This window comes from Haliotis cracherodii, unplaced genomic scaffold, assembly GCF_022045235.1.
Source record: "Haliotis cracherodii isolate W230 unplaced genomic scaffold, xgHalCrac1.p SCAF_11, whole genome shotgun sequence".
Taxonomy (NCBI): domain Eukaryota; kingdom Metazoa; phylum Mollusca; class Gastropoda; order Lepetellida; family Haliotidae; genus Haliotis; species Haliotis cracherodii.
Window position 1 is genome coordinate 15,077,257 of NW_027266266.1, and position 20,237 is coordinate 15,097,493.

At 39.9% G+C, this 20,237-nt stretch overlaps 2 protein-coding genes across 2 annotated transcripts; both read left to right on the forward strand.

Moving 5' to 3' along the window:
- The first annotated feature begins 2,999 nt into the window (after positions 1–2,999).
- Positions 3,000–4,094, forward strand: LOC139454874 (neuronal acetylcholine receptor subunit alpha-2-like). The gene has a single exon (XM_071236489.1). The coding sequence runs from the start codon at positions 3,000–3,002 to the stop codon at positions 4,092–4,094; it is 1,095 nt and encodes a 364-aa protein (XP_071092590.1).
- Positions 4,095–15,897: 11,803 nt separating this feature from the next.
- Positions 15,898–16,794, forward strand: LOC139454875 (acetylcholine receptor subunit beta-like). The gene has a single exon (XM_071236490.1). It carries the CDS (start codon positions 15,898–15,900, stop codon positions 16,792–16,794), a length of 897 nt encoding a protein of 298 aa, XP_071092591.1.
- Positions 16,795–20,237: the final 3,443 nt, after the last annotated feature.

Sequence of the window (20,237 nt, forward strand, 5' to 3'; positions counted from 1 at the left end):
TCAGTGAAATAGAAAATTATTAATGAGCCGACTTAGCGCAATGATGAATACACGTCGTGCATGATTTCCACGTGCACCTCGTCACACTCAACCTCAGTCCCCTGCTCAGTGGAAATAGATTCGTCCAATGCAGCCGAACGCCTCTTGTCCCAAAACGTGTTTTTATAAGTTTGTTTAGCGGAAGTAATAAAACACATGGAAATTTCATTATTTGGAAGTGCTTGGGTCTTGTTCAGGAAATATCCAAATATGCCTAGTGTAAAATAAAGTTGTTGTCATTTATAAGGCAACAGTGCTAAAGGCACAGTGTAGGATACATTGTTTACTCCTACCTTTGGTTAATCGGTGAATAAAATGCCTTGACTCATGGCACAGGACAGAAAGAATGGGACTAAACAGAGGAGTTTGGGGTCGGACAGAGCTGTACACCATGACACGAGTGTCTTCCCCAACGCTGGCTGTTCCATACTCTCCCCCGGTATGGAGACCTATGCGTGTGTGTTGTGAAGAGGAGGCAGAAGAAACACCTTGAGAGCCAACCCGACACGATCACACACAAGGAAGACTCCGAGCAGAATGTACACTATTTGGGTGTACACTCAGGACATGTTTTTTTATAGTTTTTGACAATATGCTGGTGTAATATATGCTTCCACGGTAAAGATCAAAATAGATTCCAACACTGATAGATAACTTGTTGAAGCGTTGGATAAACAGTGTTATCGACAAATGTGAATGACATAACGTTATCGAAAACCGGATTAAAATCTTTGCAAATTATGTGTAGTTTTTCGAGTTGATAGAAATACATTTATATATGATTTCGATTAACTTGTAGATTAAAAGGTGTGTCAGAGATGTCAATATATTTCATTTTTAAGCATCAGTAACTGCTGGTTTCTTATAACATCAGCACATTTTCTAAATGTGGTATTTAATGACTATTAATCATAAACGTCAGTCTAACGTATTGGTGTCTGTACAAAAGTATATCTTCTACTATTGTAGCCAAGTCAAGTTTTGAGTATTTGTACATATTAGTTAGATATTTTAGGAATCCAGTGGTCAGACTCGATGACTTGGTTGTGATGCTTGTCATCGTATCCCAATTGCCTGGATCGATGCTCAGTCACTGGATTGTCTGGTCCAGACTCGATTATTTACAGACCGACGTCATATGCGGCGTTAAACAACAAGCAAACAAGATATTTTAGATAGCCCTGCACCCTGCATTTAACAAAAGCCACCTTACTGGGGTGGTCAGGTCAGCTTCTGACCAATGCACTTGCACTCTGCACAAGTTTCTTTCAACTTTAGTTTCTCTGGTCTGCTTACTGCCTGTACATGTATCTAATGTGTAGGAAGTTTTAAAGGTTTCTGTCAGGCATATCTAGTAGACAGTCTAACATATATGTTTGTGGAGGTCACTTTTATCATTTTGCTTAAAATCAACCCCTTGCTGGTTTTGGATGTTGAATACTGTGTACATTCTTGGAACTCGGTGTTTGTGTTTCGATGATTTCATTGTCCAGAATAAAGTTGCCTTAACCCTTGATCGTGACTGCTTGCCTAGAGTTGAGCACATTGACACACATTGAGCTTGTTATTATTATCATTGTTTATGGTGCACTTTATGATAAACATGGCTGTCATCTGAACCGACAGGTAGCTTGTTGTGAGGGTCCGATCAACATCTACCTCATACCCCCTACTACACTATTATTAAGGTATGGTAAAGTGACCTTGAATGCTTTGTGAAATGATGCCAAGCATTAAGACACTACATCAGTGTCTGCTCACTTTGAGAATTATATCTGTGCCTTATATTTGTGGTATTTGTGGTATTATTGCTCAGTTTTTGTTTTCACTGAGGTATTCTTACGAGAAAGTAAATATTATTGTAGGGTTTGTTAGTAGTAATAAGTGACTAAGTAATAAGCGAGTTCGAATAAAATATTCCACCGTAACTATGTTTCTAGATTTCTCAGCACCATAACCGTGCCCGTGGGTTTCACAAAAGTGGTAAATGTCTAAGACGTGCATCACTTCGAGCTTTCCCACCACATGAAGCTGACACACCTTGATATAACTAATTACTGTTGAAAGCAGCGTTAAACCATACGCTCTGATAAAACCGGGAGGACGCGGGACAGTATCAGGCTACAACCACCATCTTCGCCAGGTTATTATGCGATTCATAACAGGCTGAATGTTTGCTTTGGTGGGAATAGTATATGAAATATAACAAACAAACTGGTTATACATTCGGACAAACGGACATCTATTACGATCCTACTCATTAAATACCGACCGCCTCCGTGGTCCGGCCGCGTCATACCAAAAGATGTTGAAAAAAGGTACTTATTGTTACCCTGCCTTGTGCTCGGCATAAGGGGCTAAAACAAGGACTGGTCGGCTCAAAGTCAGTATACTGTGTCTGAGTGGGGTATTCTATTAATCCGTGGCATGGTATCTCAGTGGGCTAGCACTATAAATCGGCATCAGTCAGGACTAGTACAAGTAGCCACACACACACACACGTGCATGCACGTCGCTATATAAGTGAAATAATCTTTTACGCGACGTTAAACCCCATTTCAATTCACCTCATTAAATACCACGTTTGGCAAACCTGCTGATGTTGTCAGAAACAAGCACTTGGTTTACTTTTGCTAAAGTATAACATATAGATTTTTCTGTAAAATCTTCCAATCAACACGTTAATGTCACAGGTATATATTTGATCGTCATGCCATACAATATACTCCTGAGTGGATAATGGGTGCATTTCCATTTTCCGCTTTTAATGAATGCTGCATCATCACATGATAATGTTGCTTGCGAAATCACTGTCGTTGTGACAACGCAAACACATGTCACTGTATATGTAAACAACTCGACAAACTACACATAAATTGCAAAGATTTTAATCCGTTAGGATTTCAGTGACGTTATTCCTATCACATTTGTCAGTGATGCTTTCTATTCCGCGCTTCAACATGCTATCTGTCATAGTTGGAATCTATTTTGGTCTTTACTGTGTTCAAGGAAGCAGCATTGAAGCATCATTACACCAGCATATTTTCAACAACTATAATAAGCATGTCCTGCCTGGAGATGTTGGTGAAGCTGTGAATGTATCTGTGGAGGTGGGGTTGGAGTACGTCTTTGGTTTGGATGAGAAGAATCAGATGCTGTCAACAGGAATGTTTTTCATTGTTAAGTGGGTGGACAAAGCCTTATCGTGGAATGAAACCGAATTTCCAGGTATGTATGAGACTTTTGTCCCAGATACACAGATATGGATTCCTGAAATCGCCATCCCATATGCTCTAAGAACAAACCGATACTTGACCGTGGAGAACTACCTTACTAACATTAAATCAAACGGGACAGTAAACTGGATTCCTGACTTTACCGGAAATACTCATTGTCCAATAGACACAACAAGATTCCCATTTGACAATCAAACATGTGTTATTACTGTTGTGATTTGGACATATGAGAGCAAACATACACAAATTGTTGAGACGAAAGTTCGTGTTGGATCCTCAGTAAAGGAAAATGGACAATGGGAGGTTATTTCTGTAGAAAGTAACCTGGTTCGGGGAATGAGTGAAATGAACATGGTTGCAATGACTCTGAAAATCCGCCGGCGTCGAGATTATCACTTGGTCAGCTTGATATTACCTACTGTTGTTACCTCCTGTTTGAATCCCTTCGTGTTCCTGTTGCCGGCTGAGAGTGGGGAGAAGGTGGGATTGGCCATGACCCTGATGCTTTTCTACTCTGTCATGCTGAGTCACATCTTTGGGAGCATCCCCGCTACGTCCCTCACCATGCCTATATTTGGGATGTTTATTGGCGGACAGCTCATATTGTCAGCTCTATCAATCGTCTGTACGGTAGTTCTTCTGAAGCTGAGACCAAACAACAGAGATAAGGCAGTGGACCCGAAGACTGAAAGGTCAGAGGATGGGAATAAAACACAGATTAAATGCGTTTTGAAACGAATTGATAATATATTATTTTCGGTGTTTGCAATAACTGAAATTGTGTTATGTGGAACTGTCTTAGTTTTGATGCAAGCATGACGACTACATACTAATTATACACAGCAATGAGATGGATTTGGGTGCATTATTTGTGGTCATTGTACACTATTGATGTCCATATACAAACAAGTACAGGTTCAGCTATTTATAAGGTATAGAAAAGTGACCTTTCATGTTTTGTGAAATGATACCAAGAATTAAGACACTAAATCAGCGTCTGATATCTTTGGGCTTAATATTTGTGGCATATTTCTGTGGTTTCGGTTTTTTCGATTTTCTGTGATGGTGTTTTTATTAGCGAAGTTTGTCTTTGCAATTAGGTATTAAAAGGTGCTCTTGTATGATCTGTGCATTGATACTAAGAATATCATAGTTTGTATTTTTTCTAATATATGGTAAACTGTTCTTGTGTGATCTTTGATAGTATGATACCTTAAGTATGTCGACCAACATATTTTATTATCGAAATGTAATGCTCACTTGCATGTATGAGTATACTCGTATATCTGCAGTTTCATCGTAACGTGAATATATACTGTCGTAGATTCTGCCATGAATTTAATAAATTACTCTATTGTGATTGGTCCGTCAGAAGTATCAAATCATACTAATCTTTGATGGAGACAGCTGATTTGATAGTTGCATCTCCACAGAAGCCACATATGGTGTCATAATCTCAAGTATTCTATTGCTTCTCGTAAGAGTCAATCAAACTAGATCGGATGGTCAGACTATGTGACTTGACTGACTGCGGATCAACATCGCCCGAGGGAGTTACCCATGTTTTCGGTGTAGATTCGATTATTTACCATGATAAAACTAGTATTGTGTTGGATGTGTTAAACGACATTCACCAATTATGAAAAGCAGAATTATTTAACACTCACAAATACCTTAAACCAGTGACTGTTTAAAGTAGTTACATATCGCAGTAAATCACTAAACTGTTGTATGCAAATACATGGTTCTCAATGCCAGATATTGATTCTTGCTGAAACGTGTATGCTAAAGGTATTGTCAGTCCTCCAGTACAGAGTAAGCTATAAATGTAAATATAAAACGTTATCGCCAGAGAATACCCAGTCTTGATTATCTGTTACGTGGGTTGTCCCATTATTGAACAGTGAACATTCTTATTTTGTATACTGAAATATTATCAGCTTGTTACCACTGAGTTATGCCCAGTAAACGTCATTTGATGAACTCTCAAAACGTTGCGTTATACCTCAGAATACTGGTCGGATATGTGACCCCTTTAAAAGAGATTAAGCTTTCTTTGTTAAAGATTTAACTTTCCAAAGCAGTGGACACTAAGCCAAACAAACGAAACAAAGGTACCTCATAATTATCTTTCCTCTTGTCACATTTCACATTCAGTCGTTGTAAATTAAGCACTCTCCGTATCCACTGTTATAATTAGGACTCAATATTGATTAGTGTGTGTTATGGCTGTTGCCTGTATGGAAATGCTTGTTACTTGAATAAAACCACATTTATTATTTATATGTTATTATTTATTTCTGTTAATACTGCACTCAGCACTATTTCACATCTATGACGGTGGCCTATTAATAATCGACTCTGAACCAGACAACATACAGAGAGCAACGTCCCATGCGGTCGTGGGAGTACGATAACACATTATCATCCAAGTCATCAAATCTGATCCCCCGATCCATTAAGTCACCTCTTACAAAAATCATACGTTGCTGGAGACCTATGATAACCCCTATGGGGTTGAGGTGAGCCAGGTGCTGTGGATAAGATAGATTGATGTTTTGTTTGTTGGTTGGTTTACACAACACTCAGGAATATTCCAGCTATATGAAGGCGATGTGACCGAGTGTTGGCTGTATATGAGAAAGATTGACATATAGGTATCCAACTGAGTGCATTGCCTTTTCAAAGCAAGGACTCGTTATCTCAGTAGAGGCGGATTTCAACCTGCCAGGGTTGATAAGGAAAGTTATCGTGGAGTCCGAGTGCAAACCAGTAGAGGAGACTGACCAAACCAGTACTTTCTGAGTATGTAAGTGTGTTGGTATGTTCCTTATTGTTTCACAGGCGATGCTTTTGATTGATATCATTATACTGTATATTGCAGAGCTAACAATAAAATACAGCTGTGACGTCACTCTATTGTTTCAACTATAGCTTATCTGTAACGGATTGTCGGTTTACTGACGTATAATTTGCAATGCAAATTTTAAGATATAGAGATTACTACACGAGTGTCCGTGCAAGAAAGAGTTGTAAGATAAATGGTATCCGACAGGCACGAGTGCAGTAATCGATTTTTTACACACATGTGACGTCATCAGACGTACTGCTTACTAGATCGACGAACATATATTTTGACCCTTCACAAAAAGGTTTCCGCCACATCTGTGAACCATCGAGGCGACGATGATAATGCAAACTAGAATAAAACAATGAACATATGCCGAGTTAAAAGCTTTCACCGAGGGGCCAAAAATTACCAAATATGTACAACAATGTTTACTTCCGTATCAGATCACTACCGATGACTGACCTTTTACAAAATGGCGTGTTCACTGACAGTATGCGGGATTTCCAGATGAGGATTTTCGTTGATTGAGGGATTGTATATACATAAATGTGTCATGTAGGTAATCAGAAACATTCTGACAATCGGCGTGCTGTTATTTGTTTTATGTTTTCCAATGTAACCAAGAGAATTAGTCAGAAATGCAGATAACTACCGCCGTCGTTGTGCGTGACTTTGCGTCAGTCATGGCGTCACACAGGACGGAATCTTTTACGATTTTTGTTGAATTTACCACATCATTGTAATGTATATGTGTGTAATTCCATAATTGGTGCAACGATAATCTTCCAATGAATATTTTCAAAGGCGCGATCGAGCCAATGTATGCAACAATTAGACGAAAATACCTCTTAAATTGTGTGAAATCTGAATTTGTCTTTGTTTACATTTCAGCAAGTACAGTTTTCCGAGCACAGTGTACGTTTCCACACCTAATCTATTTCGCTTGATTTCATCTAGGGGGCCCAGATAATTTGCACTGGTGACAAAAACCATTTGCCATTTGACTCTAAAATGTATGAGGAATTCAGGGATGTATGTATCGCAGCTGAGTTTGAAAACAACGTGACCTAATAGGCGTCTCATAACTGGCATTTTGTAAACACAATCCAATATGGCGGGACGTACACATCGGCGTTGGTGTATGCGTATTTTCAAAAACATTCTAAACGATTTTAGGCTTATCGGCGACGTTTCAGAATTATCATTAGTGATTTGACGAAAAACAGATACACGTGATCACTAATTTGCTATTTTTGAAATTTATTTCTTCAAGTAAATATCCGATATTTAGATTTCCAAACACAGAGTATAAATAACGCCGTGAATTGTGATTTAGCAAGATTTACGATGTACCTAATTATCAGAAGTCACTTTCAGTCATTTTTTTGCCTGAAAAGACAGTGAATGACATCACAAAAGAGGGAAGTCAAAACTGTGAAATGTATTAGTTTGCGTGATGTATTTTGAATTTTATTTGACTTCGAAGTGAGGGTTGAAGAGGAGGGACATACATGTTGCTGTGGCATCCAGGGTTTTACACTCTAAAAAACCATAACGTTGACATAACAACAGACAATGTAACTCATAATAATAACAAACAAACTCGCAGACGAGGACGAGTGTTTTTATATTATTGTCAATTCTAACGATCTATGGTTCAACACAGACGTTGGTGAACATTCGACTGAAGCACGCGAAACTTATGAATGACTACGTTCAGGAAAGTAGTCCGTCATAGTCTGACCTCAGGTCATCACCATGGAGTAGCCAATCACGAGCCTGGAATGTGATCTCACACATATGTTTCTTGATACTAGTTACCTCAAATGGGTTTTTCACCCACAGCTGTATAAGAAGCATTAATTCTAAGCACATGCATTATGGATGCACTAGCTACAGCGATTAAATCGCACAAAATGCAGGTGCAGTAAAAATATTACGTGCGAGTGCTGGATCCCCGAAGTTAAAGATTCCGTGCAACATATTGTGTTGTTCTTATTTTCATTTATTTATATATGTATTTTTAACTTTCAGACTTATTTTTAATCTGAAAATATAGTAGTTTCTTCATAGTTGTATAATAAAACTTTGATAACTTTAAGTTTATGGGACTTCTGAAATGTATCTTAATTGAATGCAGATATTTAAGAATTGACTTCAATAGTTTTTGCATCTTATGGAATATAATGTGTAATTCACCGGTATTAACGCTAATAACTTCACAAACGCAAAGAAATGTTGACGTTATTCTTATGAATAAAAACATCAACAATAATAATTTCACAGAATGCTTGTTTATTCATTAACGCACAAAATACTGTAGACAACAATACGAAATACTGCAAACAAGATCCGGCCATTCTATTATCATCTAGTCAGAAAACAGTAGTCTGCTAGTGGGCGTGGCCTGTTTTGTTTTCGGTTCATGGAAACACGAACGCAAAGATAATTATTTGGCTATCCAACCAAATCCCATGGAATCGCTTGCAATATAGGGACGGTGGGGTAGCCAAGTAGTTATAGCATTCGCTCGTCACTCAAAAGTCGGGGGTTTCTTTTCTCCAGATGGGTAAAATTTTTGAAGCCCAATCCGGTGCCCCTAGCCGCGATATTGCTTGACTATTTTTAACCTCAGCCGTATTCCATCTTTATTACCCACGTGGTGAAGATTCAGGTGGTAAGATACTAAATCCGTTCGTCACAAGTGTGTCGTACAAGGTTTAGCTTGTTTTCATTCGTTTTGATTGGATAACCGTGACCTCTGTCACAACGGGACTACTGTTTTCATTCATAAAAAAACGCGAGACGTCAGTCAAGTACAAGGCAGGACTGTAGCAATCTCATGGGAGCGAGAGATATTTACAAACACTTTATTAAACCAAACAAGAACGTCACACGCATCAAATTCGGTTTGCATTCTATATAAGTTATGCATAGGGCGTCTACAGACATTATATAATCGAGCTATAACCATTTACAATGCACTACTACCAATCAATATGTCGAGGGTCCCCATGAGCGTGACGCACCAGACCACTTTCGCAACTTTTAATTTGATTTAACGTAAAAGGATATGCGTGGTGAAATGAAGTCAGTTTAAACTATCTGGACTTACTTAGGATGCTATTGTTGTGCCATCAGTGTCGCCTACGACGCGTATTTTTGGCACTGTTTCGGGAGTTGTTTGTTCACGACTGCACGACCAGATCCCTCAAAGTGAACATTTCCGATACAATTCATTCCGTAGAAGTGTGCCTAACATCTGATTATGTGGCCCAGAATATCCCAAATGTAAACAATAACATTCCCTATCTCTAGTGAAAAACGCTGTGAGTAGATCTTATTCCGGTGGTGACCTTGCCCTTCGTTCGAAACTGTCACTGAAATGCAAGTTGACTTGATTTTCACGTCTTCAGAAGAGGGTCGTACAGTTAACATGAACGTCTTTGGTGAACACTCTGATTTCCCTCTTCCAAAATGGTACGGACAGGATATAAATTCAGCTGATAGATCAAGGAAACCGAACCATTTTGATTGCACAGCCGGGACCCGGTAGTGCGAGTTCCCGACTGTTGGTACGATATTCAAAGCGCGGCGCTAATGGGACTTTTCAAATTTTCTTATAGGTGTCCTGCGTAGTAACAACATGGCGCTTGAATTACCATAAGTTGAAGAAAATCTTCAAAAAGAATCTTGAGCGTCTTTGCTGTTATTTTGGCAAACACAACTGCAGGCGCATGTTGTTAATGCGTATGCATAGAAATGTCATCAATGCCCATATTTGGGCATATATTGATATTCATGCACAACCAGAATTTGCAACCGGTTCCAGTTTTGTCTGTCAACGAACGAAAGTTGTTGTGTATTCACACTTAAATGTAGATTTAACATGGAAAATAAATAAAATACCACACTCATTCTCGTTAGATACCGTTTTTACGAAATTCGTGAACTTTCTATGGTATCTGACCTCCCTTTCGCTCGATCAGATACCATAGAAAGTCCACTCGTTTCGTAGAAATGGTTTCAAACAAGAATGAGTGTAGTATTCTTCAAATATGAAGTGGGCATGTTAAAAGGCCGTGAGTGAGCCGTAAGTAAGCCGTGAGTGAGCCGTGAGTAGGCCGTGAGTAGGCCGTGAGTGAGCCGTCAGTAAGCCGTGAGTGAGCCGTGAGTAGGCCGTGAATGAGCCGTGAGTAGGCCGTCAGTATGCCGTGAGTAAGCCGTCAGTAGGCCGTGAGTAAGCCGTCAGTAAGCCGTGTTTGAGCCGTCAGTAGGCCGTGTTTAAGCCGTCAGTGAGTCGTGAGTAGGCCGTGAATGAGCCGTGAGTAGGCCGTGAGTAAGCCGTCCGTAGGCCGAGAGTGAGCCATGAGTGAGCCGTGAGTGAGCCGTCAGTAGGCCGTGAATGAGCCGTGAGTAGGCCGTCAGTATGCCGTGAGTAAGCCGTCAGTAGGCCGTGAGTAAGCCGTCAGTAGGCCGTGAGTGAGCCGTGAGTAAGCCGTGAGTAAGCTGTGAGTGAGCCGTGAGTAGGCCGTGAGTAAGCCGTCAGTAGGCCGTGAGTGAGCCGTGAGTAAGCTGTGAGTAAGCCGTGAGTAAGCTGTCAGTAGGCTGTGAGTAAGCCGTCAGTAGGCCGTGAGTGAGCCGTGAGTAAGCCGTGAGTGAGCCGTCAGTAAGCCCTGAGTAAGCCGTGAGTGAGCCGTCAGTGGGCCGTGAGTGAGCCGTCAGAAGGCCGTGAGTAAGCCGTGAGTGAGCCGTCAGAAGGCCGTGAGTGAGCCGTGAGTAGGCCGTCAGTGAGCCGTCAGTAGGCCGTGTTTGAGCCGTCAGTAGGCCGTCAGTGAGCCGTCAGTGAGTCGTTAGTAGGCCGTGAGTGAGCCGTCAGTGAGTCGTGAGGAGGCCGTGAATGAGCCGTGAGTAGGCCGTGAGTAAGCCGTCAGTAGGCCGTGAGTGAGCCATGAGTGAGCCGTGAGTTAGCCGTGAGTAGGCCGTGAGTAAGCCGTGAGTGAGCCGTGAGTGAGCCGTGAGTAAGCCGTGAGTAAGCCGTGAGTAAGCCGTGGGGGAATCAATCCAAGCCGTCCGGGTACAAAGTGGCACAATCAATCAAGTTACAGAGCCTGACCATCCGATCCATTTACTCGCAGATGGACCTATCCTAAACTAGAATCCCCGGCTCCTGAGAAACTGTATAAAATCCATATCTTGCTTTGTACAATAAACACGCACACACGTGTAAAACTGTGTATTGTAAACAGGTGTTTTAAAGTTAAATTTATCTGACGCAAATTGTTTCGGTTCATTTGGGTAGGAAAAACCAATGTCCAAACTGTATGAATCCGCACATAGGTTCTTCGATTCACACCTCAGTGTAGCAAATACAATGCACAGCCGATCCCTATAACTAAATTCGACCACGAAAACATTTGTTATCAACAACTGCTTCATCAAAAAAATCATGTAAACCAAAGAAGACAAATATAATGAGATTGATAAACGTTCCAGGCGTAGGAATACATGACATGAATCAGGTGATTGTTTAATTTTGCCCATAATTTAACAAGCCCACAAAAACAGTATCCAACCAACGTAGAGTAAAATCAGACAAAGTTCATATGAACTGTCAATCAAGGTCGACGAGAAGAGGAACTACAACTGTTACGAAACAGAACAAATGGGTCACTTAGTTTAATTCGAACTAATTAAGATTGATGTGGTATGTTCTTTTTTTTTTATGAATTAATATCATGCTCATTCGCTGCTAAGTATATTGTACAAACGTCAATTAATACAAATAACAATAATTATGCAAAAATAAGTATATCTATCAACTCAATTTTTGGTGAAAGTATGTGTCAACGTTTTGAAGATCCACCCAATCTTGTTCTTACTGAAAAGGTGATGTTGAAAGCATACCTGGGGCGTAGCTGTCTGCGATGTAAGGAAGTAAACTTTCAGGAAACCTGTCATGTTTGTGACAACCGGGGTATCTGGGAAATGGGGTATGACCATTTCCTCTACTGTTGGTGGTATTTCCATAACATTCCCCAGTGATGAAAATATTTCGCATCGGTGGGCGTGGTTAAATTTTTATAACCTGGGAAGTGAATGCAATAACAAGTAACCTGTTCAGTTTATCCGTATTCAGGAATCATAATGAAAAGAACATTTATTTTTATGTGTTTGATTTGAGATCTTCTTCTTTCCTTAATCTTCGGTTAATTGTTTGTATATTTTCACAAAAGTCACTTAAAAACTTACGTCCTCATTTGCGGTTTCCCCAGGATGCGTGATGTGTTGGGAAGCGAAGCTCGTGTTTGACTCGCATAAAATATCTCCGCTCCTGAATGAAAAACACAACAGAAACCCACGAGCATGGGTATGGTGCTGACAATCGTTGTCAGGATGATTCTGGGATTCGATCCTGCGACTGTAGGTTTCCAGCACGTCTAAGCGACGCAGACCACGCCTGCTACAGAAAATAGAAAGATGGAGAGTCACTACGAACAAATATGGATGTATGTCACAGTCAATGTCTAAAACAAGTCAATTTGTTATGTTACACGTGGAAGCAATTAGAAACAACCCATGTCGTGTATTTCACAATTTGACTGGATACGATCGCAGTCACCGAAGTGATGGCACCGTGCGCAGCCATGAGTACCAACCATCGAGACAACAAGAGAACAACTGAAGAAGGACTACAAAGAGGGAAAACTGGATAATGCTTCAGTATTTAACCACGAAGGCCGCCCGACAGTAACACAACAGTAGGTCTACACAACTAACACGCTTGTGTTTTGTTCAGTGAAATGGAACATTATTAATGAGCCGACTTAGCGCAATGATGAATACACGTCGTGCATGATTTCCACGTGCACCTCGTCACACTCAACCTCAGTCCCCTGCTCAGTGGAAATAGATTCGTCCAATGCAGCCGAACGCCTCTTGTCCCAAAACGTGTTTTTATAAGTTTGTTTAGCGGAAGTAATAAAACACATGGAAATTTCATTATTTGGAAGTGCTTGGGTCTTGTTCAGGAAATATCCAAATATGCCTAGTGTAAAATAAAGTTGTTGTCATTTATAAGGCAACAGTGCTAAAGGCACAGTGTGGGATACATTGTTTACTCCTACCTTTGGTTAATCGGTGAATAAAATGCCTTGACTCATGGCACAGGACAGGAAGAATGGGACTAAACAGAGGAGTTTGGGGTTGGACAGAGCTGTACACCATGACACGAGTGTCTTCCCCAACCCTGGCTCTTCCATACTCTCCCCCGGTATGGAGGCCTCTGCGTGTGTGTTGTGAAGAGGAGGCAGAAGAAACACCTTGAGAGCCAACCCGACACGATCACACACAAGGAAGACTCCGAGCAGAATGTACACTATTTGGGTGTACACTCAGGACATGTTTTTTTATAGTTTTTGACAATATGCTGGTGTAATATATGCTTCCACGGTAAAGATCAAAATAGATTCCAACACTGATAGATAGCTTGTTGAAGCATGGGATAAACAGTGTTATCGACAAATGTGAATGACATAACGTTATCGAAAACCGGATTAAAATCTTTGCAAATTATGTGTAGTTTTTCGAGTTGATAGAAATACATTTATATATGATTTTGATTAACTTGTAGATTAAAAGGTGTGTCAGAGATGTCAATATATTTCATTTTTAAGCATCAGTAACTGCTGGTTTCTTATAACATCAGCACATTTTCTAAATGTGGTATTTAATGACTATTAATCATAAACGTCAGTCTAACGTATTGGTGTCTGTACAAAAGTATATCTTCTACTATTGTGGCCAAGTCAAGTTTTGAGTATTTGTACATATCAGTTAGATATTTTAGGAATCGGGTGGTCAGACTCGATGACTTTGTTGTGATGCATGTCATCGTATCCCAATTGCCTGGATCGATGCTCAGTCACTGGATTGTCTGGTCCAGACTCGATTATTTACAGACCGACGTCATATGCGGCGTTAAACAACAAGCAAACAAGATATTTTAGATAGCCACGCACCCTGCATTTAACAAAAGCCACCTTACTGGGTTGGTCAGGTCAGCTTCTGACCAATGCACTTGCACTCTGCACAAGTTTCTTTCAACTTTAGTTTCTCTGGTCTGCTTACTGCCTGTACATGTATCTAATGTGTAGGAAGTTTTAAAGGTTTCTGTCAGGCATATCTAGTAGACAGTCTAACATATATGTTTGTGGAGGTCACTTTTATCATTTTGCTTAAAATCAACCCCTTGCTGATTTTGGATGTTGAATACTGTGTACATTCTTGGAACTCGGCGTTTGTGTTTCGATGATTTCATTGTCCAGAATAACATGGCCTAAACCCTTGAACGTGACTGCTTGCTTAGAGTTGAGCACATTGACACACATTGAGCTTGTTATTATTATCATTGTTTATGGTACACTTTATGATAAACATGGCTGCCATCTGAACCGACAGGTAGCTTGTTGTGAGGGCCCGATCAACATCTACCTCATACCCCCTACTACACTAGTATTAAGGTATGGTAAAGTGACCTTGCATGTTTTGTGAAATGATGCCAAGCATTAAGACACTACATCAGCGTCTGCTCACTTTGAGAATTATATCTGTGCCTTATATTTGTGATATTTGTGGTATTATTGCTCAGTTTTTGTTTTCACTGAGGTATTCTTACGAGAAAGTAAATATTATTGTAGTTTTTTTTAGTAGTAATAAGTGACTAAGTAATAAGCGTGTTCGAATAAAATATTCCACCGTAACTATGCTTCTAGATTTCTCAGCACCATAACCGTGCCCGTGGGTTTCACAAAAGTGGTAAATGTCTAAGACGTGCATCACTTCGAGCTTTCCAAACCACATGAAGCTGACACACCTTGATATAACTAATTACTGTTTGAGGCAGTGTTAAACCATATGCACTGATAAAACCGAGAGGACGCGGGACAATATCAAGCTACAACCACCATCTTCGCCAGGTTATTATTCGATTCATAACAGGCTGAATATTTGCTTTGGTGGGAATAGTATATGAAATATAACAAACAAACTGGTTATACATTCGGACAAACGGACATCTATTACGATCCTACTCATTAAATACCGATCGCCTCCGTGGTCCGGCCGCATCATACCAAAAGATGTTGAAAAAAGGTACTTGTTGTTACCCTGCCTGGCGCTCGGCATAAGGGGCTAAAACAAGGACTGGTCGGCTCAAAGTCAGCATACTGTGTCTGAGTGGGATATTCTATTAATCCGTGGCATGGTATCTCAGTGGGCTAGCACTATAAATCGGCATCAGTCAGGATTAGTACAAGTAGCCACACACACACACGTGCATGCATGTTGCTATATAAGTGAAATAATATTGGACGCGACGTTAAACCCCATTTCACCTCATGAAATACCACGTTTGGCAAACCTGCTGATGTTGTCAGAAACAAGCAGTTGGTTTACTTTTGCTAAAGTAAAAAAACATATGGATTTTTCTGTAAAATCTTCCAATCAACACGTTAATGTCAAAGGCATATATTTGATTGTCATGCCACACAATATACTCCTGAGTGAATAATGGATGCATTTCCATTTTCCCCTTTAAATAAATACTGCATCATCACATGATCAGTTACTTGCGAAATCGATGTCACTGTATATTCTCACAACTCGACAAACTACACATAATTTGCAAAGATTTTAATCCGTGAGGGTTTCAGTGACGTTATTCCTATCACATTTGTGTAGTCAGTGATGCTTTCTATTCCGCGCTTCAACATGCTATCGGTCATAGTTGGAATCTATTTTGGCCTTCACTATGCTCAAGGAAGCAGCATTGAAGCATCATTACACCAGCATATTTTTACAAACTACAATAAGCATGTCCTGCCTGGAGATGTTGGTGAAGCTGTGAATGTATCTGTGGAGGTCGGGTTACGGTACCTCTTTGGTTTGGAAGAGAAGAATCAGATGTTGTCAACAGGAATGTTTTTTACTGTTAATTGGGTGGATAAAGCCTTATCGTGGAATGAAACCGAATTTCCAGGTATGTATGAGACGTTTGTCCCAGATACACAGATATGGATTCCTGAAATCGCCATCCCGAATGCCTTAAGAACAAACCGACACTTGACCGTGGAGAACTACCTTACTAACATTAAATCAAACGGGACAGTAAACTGGATTCCTGACTTTACCGGAAATACTCATTGCCCAATAGACACAACAAGATTCCCGTTTGACAATCAAACATGTGTTATTACTGTTGCGATTTGGACATATGAGAGCAAACATACACAAATTGTTGAGACGAAAGTTCGTGTTGGATCCTCAGTAAAGGAAAATGGACAATGGGAGGTTATTTCTGTAGAAAGTAACCTGGTTCGGGGATTGGGTGAAAAGAACAAGGCTGCAATGACTCTGAAAATCCGCCGGCGACGAGATTATTACCTTGTCAGCTTGATATTACCTACTGTTGTAACCTCCTGTTTGAATCCCTTCGTGTTCCTGTTGCCGGCTGAGAGTGGGGAGAAGGTGGGATTGGCCACGACCCTGATGCTTTTCTACTCTGTCATGCTGAGTCACATCTTTGGGAGCATCCCCGCTACGTCCCTCACTATGCCCATATTTGGAATGTTTATTGGCGGTCAGCTCTATCAATCGCCTGTACGGTAGTTCTTCTGAAGCTGAGGCCAAACAACAGAGATAAGGCAGTGGACCCGAAGACTGAAAGGTCCGAGGATGGGAACAAAACACAGATTAAATGCGTTTGGAAACGAATTGATAATATATTATTTTCGGTGTTTGCAATAACTGAAATTGTGTTATGTGGAACTGTCTTAGTTTTGATGCAAGCATGACGACTACATACTAATTATATACAGCAATGAGATGGATTTGGATGTATTTTTTGTGGTCATTGTACACTATTGGTGTCCATATACAAACAAGTACAGGTTCAGCTATTTATAAGGTATAGAAAAGTGACCTTTCATGTTTTGTGAAATCATACCAAGAATTAAGACACTAAATCGGCGTCTGATATCTTTGGGCTTAATATTTGTGGCGTATTTCTGTGGTTTTGTTTTTTGTCGGTGTTCTGTGATGGTGTTTTTATTAGCGAAGTTTGTGTTTGCAATTAGGTATTAAAAGGTGCTCTTGTATGTTCTGTGCATTGATACTAAGAATATCATAGTTTGTATTTTTTCTAATATATGGTAAACTGTTCTTGTGTGATCTTTGATAGTATCCTTGATACGACACCTTAAGTATTTTGACCAACATATTTAATTACTGTAAATGTGATGCTCACTTGCATGTATGAGTCTAATCGTATATCTGCAGTTTCATCGTAACGTAAATATATATTGTCGTAGATATAGCCATGAATTTAAAAAATTACTCTATTGTGATTGGTCCGTCAGAGGTATCAAATCATAATAATCCTTGATTTGCTGATATGTATCTCCACAGAAGCCCCAAATGGTGTCATAATCTCAAGTATTCTATTGCTTCTCCTAAGAGTCAATCAAACTAGATCGGGTTGTCAGACTATGTGACCTGACTGACTGCGGATCAACATGGCCCGAGGGAGTTACCCATGTTTTCGATGTAGATTCGATTATTTACCATGATAAAACCAGTATTGTGTTGGATGTGTTAAACGACCTTCACCAATTATGAAAAGCAAAATTATTTAACGCTCACAAATACCTTAAACTAGCGATTGTTTAAAGTAGTTACATATCGCAGTAAATCTCTACCCTGTTGTATGCATATACATGATTCTCAATGCCAGATATTGATTCTTGCTGACACGTGTATGCTAAAGGTATTGTCAATCCTCAAGTACGGAGTAACTTATAAATGTGAATATAAAACGTTATCGCCAGAGAATACCCAGTCTTGATTATCTGTTACGTGGGTTGTCCCATTATTGAACAGTGAACATTCAATAGTTTTGTATACTGAAATATTATCAGCTTGTTACAACTGAGTTATGCCCAGTAAACGTCATTTGATGAACTCTCAAAACGTTGAATTATACCTCAGAATACTGGTCGGATATGTGATCCATTTATAAGAGATTAAACTGTCTTTGTTAAAGATTTAACTTTCCAAAGCAGTGGACACTAAGCCAAATAAACGAAACAAAGGTACCTCATAATTATCTTTCCTCTTGTCACATTTCACATTCAGTCTTTGTAAATTAACTCTCCATGTCCACTGTTAGAATTAGGACTCAATATTGATTAGGGTGTATTATGGCTGTTGCCTGTATGAGAATGCCTGTTATCGGAATAAAACCATATTCATTATTTATATATTATTATTTATTTCTGTTAATACTGCACTCAGCAATATTTCACATCTATGACGGTGGCCTATTAATAATCGACTCTGAACCAGACAACATACAGAGAGCAACGTCCCATGCGGCCGTGGGAGTACGATAACACGTTATCATCAAAGTCATCAAACCTCATCCCCCGATCCATTAAGTCACCTCTTACGAAAATGATATGTTTCTGGAGACCTATGATAACCCCTATGGGGTTGAGGTGAGCCATAAGATGTCTGATGTTTTGTTTGTTTGTTGGTTGGTTTACACAACACTCAGCAATACTCCAGCTATATGAAGGCGATGTGACCGAGTGTTGGCTGTATATGAGAAAGATTGATATATAGGTATCCAACTTAGTACATTGCCTTTTCAAAGCAAGGACTCGTTATCTCAGTAGAGGCGGATTTCAACCTGCCAGGGTTTATAAGGAAAGTTATCGTGGAGTCCGAGTGCAAACCAGTAGAGGAGACTGACCAAACCAGTACTTTCTGAGTATGTAAGTGTGTTGGTATGTTCCACATAGTTTCACAGGCAATGCTTTTGATTGATATCATTATACTGTATATTGCAGAGTTAACAATAAAATACAGACCGAGTGTTGGCTGTATATGAGAAAGATTGATATATAGGTATCCAACTGAGTACATTGCCTTTTCAAAGCGAGGACTTGTTAGGACTGGAGCTTTAACCTGCCAGGGTTGTTAAGGAAAGTTATCGTGGAGTTCGAGTGGAAACCAGTAGCAGAGACTGACAAAACCAGTGTACTTTCTAAGAAGGTCAGTGTGTCGGAATGTTCCACGTTGTTTCACAGACAGTATTGTTGATTGATATCATTATACTGTATATTGCAATGCTAACAATAAAATACAGCTGTGACGTCACTATTGTTTCAACTGTTGATCATCTGTAACGGATTGACAGTTTAGTGACCTACTTTCTGCAATGCAATTTTTTAGATTATGCATTAACTCCAAGCACATGCATTGTGGATATACTAGCTACAGCGATTAAATCGCACAAAATACACGTGCAGAAACAATATTACGCGCTCGTGTTGGATACACGAAGTTAAAGATTCCGTGCAGCATATTGCGTTGTACTTATTTTCATTTATTTTAGATCTTTTTTAAATCTGAAAATGAAGTGGTTTGTTCATAGTTGTACAGTGAAAATTTGATAACTCCAAGTTCTTTGGGCAATTGAAATGTATGTAACTTGAATGCAGATATTTAAGAATTGCCTTCAATATTTTTAAGCATATTAAGGTACATCTTTCCAAGCCAAGAGAGTTAACTGACTATAAAAGTCCAGTTTCCACCCTTGCCAAACTAGGCTGGAAATGCTGGGCTCAATCGTAGCGCCACCAGTGGCTATTACCAGTTTTGTCCCTTCTAAGCCTCTCCTATGGACCAATCAGATTCCACCTCTCGTATTACTTGCGTTTGCTTCACACAAAATGGTGGCGCCCAGTCAAGACGATCTGATCGATAATAAAGTTCCATATTGTGATAAAAGGGGACTTACATCTTACATTGCATCAAATCACGTGAGCACCTTGATTAAAAACATGAAAAGATTTGAAAAATATCTGCTGACAACGAGTTGGCAGTGCACATGTTTTGAAAATCCTGCAATCGACCGAACTCTGCATGACAGTTTACGAACTGGATTTCGATTTCGGTGCGCGAATTTGATTGAACTATGCATAGACTCGTTAGTCCAGCCAAAATGTATCTCCATACTACCAGCCTAGTTCGGCAAGGGTGGAAACTGG